Here is a 7,221-nt window from a genome sequence, read left to right as displayed (position 1 = left end):
GTGACCGCAGTAAGTGGAGAATATGGACTATTGCTTAACATAAGCTTTATTCCAGCAATGTTCCATTAATTTTATCTGTCTCTTCCACATTAACCAAGAAGAGGTGTTGAAATTTCTGATACATTTCCACTGGATACATTACCAGCTATTTGTGATGAATAATGAGTAATACAGACTTAAAAATTCATACAGACCTAGCAGTCATTACTTAGCTTTTGATTAAAATTGACAAATCTAAACGCACAAGTGGTCTATTACTTTTCTGTCCAAAAAACGTTTATATGTTTTTTGTCATTTTGAATTAAACACCTATAAGTTCGTTTATGCTTTATGTTTCTAGCTTGATTCTATTTTTGAAGTTATTAGGTGCGATTGGGAAAAATGTTGTGAGTTTTTTATAAAACTAACAGTATGCACTATTGTGCACACAGACAATATAAAGTTAGTTGCTAAATCTTTTAAGTTACGTATCGGTGGAAATAAAGTGTGAACAAAATATATTGGTGTTTTTAGTAAATATATGTTTTATAATTTTTTAATTTGTGCTATTCTTTTAATGAAATTTTTTGGAAAGTAGTAAGTATTAAAATTTAATTTAATATTTAAATAAATTACAAATAAACTGTTTGTTTTGAATCTATTTATTTCCTTGAAATAGTTGAAATCATATATACAGTAGACGCTCTCTTAACCGACCATGACGGGAGCTGCCCATAGGTCGGATAATCAAAAAGTTGGTTAAACCGAAAATCTTTAAAACCACCCTCAGAAAGACATTACATATGTAACTCTATTAAAAATATATATATTTTATGATCTATAAACAAAAAAGTAGTATGTAGGGTAAGAACGTGTACCTCTGGACATTTCACAAAATATTGCTTTTGGATTTTTTTATTAGAGAAATTATACTGCTAAGAAAAAAATCTTCTAGTGCAACCTATTTATCAGACTGTTTTGAATTATTGTGAATTTTGTATAATCTATAAGTTGCACCATTTTAAAATCAACATGCATTTGTTAAAATACTGTCATATTGTCCAAAGGGACAGCACCTACGTCTACCTTTGGACTGGTTTGTATGTACCTTTGGACAGAGGTTGTACCTTTGGATGTATAAAAAATTAATTACAAATATGTGTTATATATTTTTTAATCATCATAAAAATGGATAGTCAACTAAAATATTGTTTATTACTAATAACAATACTAATAAAAGATTTTTCAATGAGTATATTAAAACATATTATAATTGTCAAAAGTTACATTGAATTTAATATGAGAAATAAACCTTTTTGATTCTTCCACGCTTTGAGGCAGTGGTAATTTAAGCACTATGTCTTGAAAATCGACTGCATATGGTTCTTCTTTTCCTTCTATGAAATGAAAGTTTTGTTGAGTCTTCGCATAAAATTTTACAATATAACTAGTATTATTATCAATCGTTTCCAGCACTTTAGCTACGTAATGTTTAACTAACTTTTTAGAACAGAGCTTAACCAAAATAAAGTCTCCTACTACTATGTCAAGATCTATTTCTGATGGGAACTCAGGAAAATCATGTTCTTCAACCATATTATCACAATCCATTTCATCAGACGTGTCACAGAAAGGTATTTGATCGTCATCTTCACTATCAGATGAAGAACTAGAAGGAAGTTTATATAGCTTCTTTTTTACCTTTTCCTTAGGTTCCTTTTCTCTTGGCGTTGACTTTTTTTTTCTGTTTAGCAGCTCTGACATAATAGCAAGATTCTCTGGTGTACTGGTTAAAATTCTAGTTTTTCCTTTCTTACGCATTCCTCTGCCTTGTAAATCTTTTCTAGCTGGCGCTTTTGGAAACGGCGCTATATACTCTATAGAGATATTGAGAGGCAGATCGGTTACAGGTGATGTATATTCACTCTGTGGTGCAGCTAAAGACCCTGAAGTTGGATAATCAACTTGAAAAGAAGTGGACGGAACAGGATTAGAAACGGAAGTAGACGGGGTAGATAAATGTTCAGCTGGGATTAAAGTCAAACAATTGGAAGTTTGGTCACAAGGAGCGGTAGATGATGTAGATTTATCAGCCAGTGTTGATTCTATAAAAATATTGGTGTTAACTGGCCACAAACCTGTACCCTCAAAACTTTTTACAATATTTTTTGGTGTGAATGCTTGTAGATAAGCTTTTCCTGCAATGCCTGCAACGTCATAAATACTTATTGGTTTACCAGGATTACTTAACATCCAGTCTTCTGCAGTTTTGTGGTAAAAAGTTTTGTATGGACCAAAAACCACTGGGTCCAAGGGCTGCATTTTGTGCGATGTATGTGGATGAATTGTTAATAAAACTACACCGGAATTTTTGGCTTTATCAATTACGTCTATTGAAATATGCGTATCATGATTATCCATGACAATCAGTATCGGCTTTCCCTGGGTAGGTTTAGTGTAAGATATTATGTGTTCCAAAAATTGCAGAAAAATCTTTGCTGATGACCATCCTGAAGGATTTGCTGCCCCAATGCATCCGGGTGGACCTCCATTTGTCATGTGATCTTTATAGTGCACACGAGGAAATATAAATAATGGTGGGATAGTTTGACCCGCTGCATTTACGCAACCTATCATTGTAATATTATTTATTCCTCTTTTTATAAAGATGGTTTATGTACTGTAATATATTAGAATATTTTAGATGGTTTATGTACTGTAAAATTTGAAGTTTCATCCAAATTATATATACGTTCAGGACCAAATTGATACATCTTCATAACATTAGTGTAATTATTAAAAAATTGCTCAACGTTGTTTTTATTAAAACTAGTGGCTCTAGCTAAACTTGTTGCCTCTGGTTTCCTTAGAGATAACGCCGGCCATCTCTTTCTGTATTAAACTAGCCATTCTCGGCCTGCAATTTGCTTGTCTTGCCACGAGTCTGGTATTTTTTTACCTAACACTGTGGCATAATTAAATGCCAATTTTCTAGTTCGGATTTTAGTAAGTCCCAAATGAAGATAGGCAGCTTTTTCTAGATAATTAAACAGTTGCTTCTCCTCTGCAACACTAAATACTTTATGAAAACAGTAGTTTGGTGGCGAAACTATGATATCATTAATACTGGTTACCAAATTATGCTGCTTTTTCATATAATTGTGTAACGTAGATTTACTTATATGCCATTTCTTCGCCACGCTACGAATAGATGCATTATTCGTCAAAACTTCATGCAATGCCTCCTTCAATGACTCTTGTGGTACATGTTCCCGCTTTCTACCAATTTTACTGCGTGGCACTGTAACAAATTATTCTCGTTACAAGAATTACTCACGATAAAAACGTTCTTGTACCTTTGGACACGTCCAGAGGTACAAGCAACGGTGTGTCCACAGGTACAAGCAGCGCATATTTAAAGTTTTAAACACGATAATCTATTTTAGGTTAAGATACAACTAAAAATATTATGCATAAGTGTTATCTAGATTATCACTCTTTATTATGATATCAAAAGTTTTGCAATAACTACAGCGATTGCCAAAATAAATGTTGGTGAATATTGCTAATAAACTTACTTTTATCAATAAAAATTTTCAACACCAGCTCGGAGCTCTAAACACACAGTAACAAACACGTTTTTCAAACACTGTTGCCAACTCTACATAAAATATTATAGCTGACGCTTTGTATATTCATACTGTTTGTAGTTTTCGAAATACTTAAGTTGTCCAAAGGTACAAACGTCCAGAGGTACACGTCCTTCCCCTACATATAGTCCATCCGCTATAACTTTTCCCATGGGTCACGATTCATTTTTAAACAAATTAAGTCAAAATATAAAGTGAAACGAATGTCGATGTGTATATACATATGTAATTAACAATATCACTCACAAGACAAATTATGAAACTTGTATGACCTCTAATCTAAAAATAGTATCATCCAAAAAGGTGTAGGGTCAGTCGGTTAAGAGGGCGTCTACTCTAAGTATAACTTACATACATAAAAGTACACACACTATTTTTTAATCCATGTTTAAACACTGGTTATGTCACTAGTATTAAAAGAGGCACCTAAACACATTTTGCAAATTATCACAAAAACTAATCTTGTAAGTAACAGACCAGTTTAGCCCCAGCATCCTCATCTGATCTTCCCTCTTTTCTAGCAACAGTTTATGCCTGGGAGAATCCACCTGCAGAATAACTGATAAATGCTTATACTTTTCATTAACAATAACCATACTAACTCCTTCCACGCTATGTATTCTGCTTTACTATTTTGACCAGCTTCTTATCTTATTCCCAGTATCTTCCACACATCCGAACCTAAATGACTTAAACTCATACTCTCACCTTTTCTATAGAATTATCACAAAACCGTTTTAGCTTTTTAAGAAGCAATTGATATTTTTACATAATCAGTGTGAAACCAATTATTGCAAGCTCCACTGCAGCCCATCCATAATGAGACCAGAATTTTGTTTACAATGATTTGGTTCAGATTCATTTAGTTTCTGTTATGAATTAACGTCTTTTTTCTCCGAATCAATATTGCACTATCTATAGGCACTTCAGACTTTCTCAAAACAAGCAGTTCTAATAAAAGAACATAACATTAATTTAATCAAAATATAATTTTGCATTTTCTATTTAATTTTTTGCAATGTTTCTATATAACCTCAATCTTCTTTTTACAAACTGACAGTTATGTAAAATTTATATTTTTGTGTGCGACTAGGGCAACCAGTAATCACTGAGGGCGGCCATATTTTGCTCTGGTTTCCGGGCTTGGCTACACTCTCCCTGGACGCACTCTGATGTATACCAATGATACAAATCAAAGACGTATGGCGTAGATATATTAATATTATGTGACACATGACAGAAGCTCGAAACAAATGACAGTCGATGAAAAGCCCTATACAATACGGATGGAATCAAGGTTAATAGATTAGGGCGTAGGTTGTCTCATAACTGTAGACCAATCAAAGGCTGGCTATTTAAAGGCGGGAATACGTCATCCGTACGACAATTTTAAAATTGTCATAAGAGTCAATGCTAATAAAAGGTTCAAAAACTTAGGTTTTGCAATATATTTTGAGATTTTCTTGGGTATAGGTATATTAAGTGGTTCTTAAGACCGCTTTACAGCTTGCAAGAAAACTTGCTGCAATACTCTTGCATGCAAGACTTTCATGCAAGTCAATTGAATGGTCTTTTACAGCTTGCAACCCGGCTTGCATGCAATTTGAAATTTTACCCTTAACCTAACTTATAAACTTTTGTTTTTTTTAATTACTTTATTGCTGTTTATTTAACTTGGTAAATTTCGAAATGCCAAGACTATCAGAAATAACCAAATATAAAAGGAAAAAGGCGGTAGCAGCAACTTTAAGTATTATTATTACTGCAGCCAGCCTTTTAGTCACTAATTTAGAACACCGAGATCGGAGCTGGTGAGTAAGATCTTAGTTGAACAAGAAGAGGGGTAATAATGTATCTCCAACAGAATTTATCCAAGTAGATGATGAAAATGACTCTAATTTTCTAGGAATGAATGTACATTTTAATAAACCCTTGGGAAAAATTGAACAATTACAAAGAAATCTATATTTCGAAATACTATTTCTGCGAAACACAAATTAATTATTATCCTAAGGTACTTAGCTAGAGGAGAGAGAGCTTCCGTAGCTTAATATACAATTTACAATAATTATAGAATCTCAGAAAGTGCCATTTCATTATTCATTCATTTCCATCGTTGATATATTTCACAAACAGAAAACAGCTGATCGGCATGTAATCGTGAATCCGTGTCGTCAATGACATTTGATATTGTGGAAAAATCAAATTCCCCTAGACTTGCATGAAAACTTGCAGAAAAAATGGCACCAAACCGATTATCGCGCAATTGCAAGAAGTTGCATGCAATAGTCAACTGACGACATACTGCGCATGCCTTTAGGCAACTTTCTTGCGTCTTGCATGTAGAATTGCAAGCTGTAAAGCGCTCTTTATATTGGTAATTATATCAATTTTTCCCTTAAAGATCAATAGTCTGCTAACAAAAAACTAGAATTCATTTAACACTTATTATGTGTGTTTTAAATGGAGAAAACAATTTAATTAGCACAAAAATCCAAAAAAATAGAAGAAAAAGTTTAAAATCAAAAATACTAATATGTAGGTACTTACTTATTATGTTTTTCGTGGAATGTGCAGCACTTTTATCATTTTTGGTGGTATGCAACAACAAAAGAACGAATAATATAAATAATTTATTATTAGGTTAAAATATAAAAAAGACGTAACATAATATTAACATATTCAGACATGAGGAAATGTTTGCTACCTATTTTCTTATGTTTAGAGGCCCATTTATCTTGTAACATTTTATTATCCATTATTGTTTGATAATTTAAGGTATTTGGGAAATGTCCAAAAACATTATTGTGTTTCCATCTGGTTCAGGAATTTTGGAGTTGCTTTTACATATAGCTATGCTACAAATGTTACCACCACTCATCTAAAAAATGTTTTATTATTATAACATACAAAACTACATATTATTATGTGTAATATTATAATTTTGTTAAACTAACCTTACACGGTTACGAAAACACACTTCACAAGTCATTACTGCCTTTGTATAGGACCCAAATAAGTAATTATAGTAATATAGTCCTTATATGCTTAAAAACTCAACAAATATTAAACAACTAAACGATATTATAAGAAAATTCCACAAAAATATACGGAAATATAACCACATACAACTGTCAAACTTGACTTTGTCGTACGAGTGACGTAGGCATTCCCCTCCCTCTCGCTTCCGCCCACATAGTTATGAGATAACCTAACCCCTATCTATGAACCTTGGGATGGAATGGCCCTGTCCCATTCAAATAGTGAAGCGAGATTGCCACCAACCAGTGTTCCCAGATGACTTTTTTGATGATCAGTAGGTGTCGCTTCAAAAGATCAGTAGATTTCAGTAGTATCAAGTCGCCTCAAAAATCTATCAGTTTATAATAGACAACTAGATGTCGCCCCGAAAAATCAGTAGAATTCAGTAGAATTAGGGGTGGAAGGCAACCAGATGCCTCAAAAAATCTGTGGATTCAACCGATTTTTCGTTAAATTTACCAAATCCCTCTATTAAAATACGATAATTTTGAGTATTTTAGTATTTCAGTAGGTTTAAGGATGCCATCAGTAGATCAGTAGACGAGGATTG

At 33.0% G+C, this 7,221-nt stretch overlaps 1 protein-coding gene across 1 annotated transcript; it reads right to left on the bottom strand.

Annotated features, from left to right (window-relative positions):
* Positions 1-625: 625 nt before the first annotated feature.
* LOC126884395 (uncharacterized) lies at positions 626-4,356 on the bottom strand. Its single transcript, XM_050650314.1, has 2 exons — positions 3,558-4,356; positions 626-3,280 (listed from the first exon to the last, which is right to left on the bottom strand). The coding sequence occupies exon 2, from the start codon at positions 2,614-2,616 to the stop codon at positions 1,237-1,239; it is 1,380 nt and encodes a 459-aa protein (XP_050506271.1). The 5' UTR covers positions 2,617-3,280; positions 3,558-4,356; the 3' UTR covers positions 626-1,236.
* Between the last annotated feature and the right edge of the window lie 2,865 nt (positions 4,357-7,221).

Source organism: Diabrotica virgifera, chromosome 5, assembly GCF_917563875.1.
Source record: "Diabrotica virgifera virgifera chromosome 5, PGI_DIABVI_V3a".
Taxonomy (NCBI): Eukaryota; Metazoa; Arthropoda; class Insecta; order Coleoptera; family Chrysomelidae; genus Diabrotica; species Diabrotica virgifera.
Note: the sequence above shows the minus strand (reverse complement) of the source record. Positions and strands in the feature narration are given on the sequence as shown.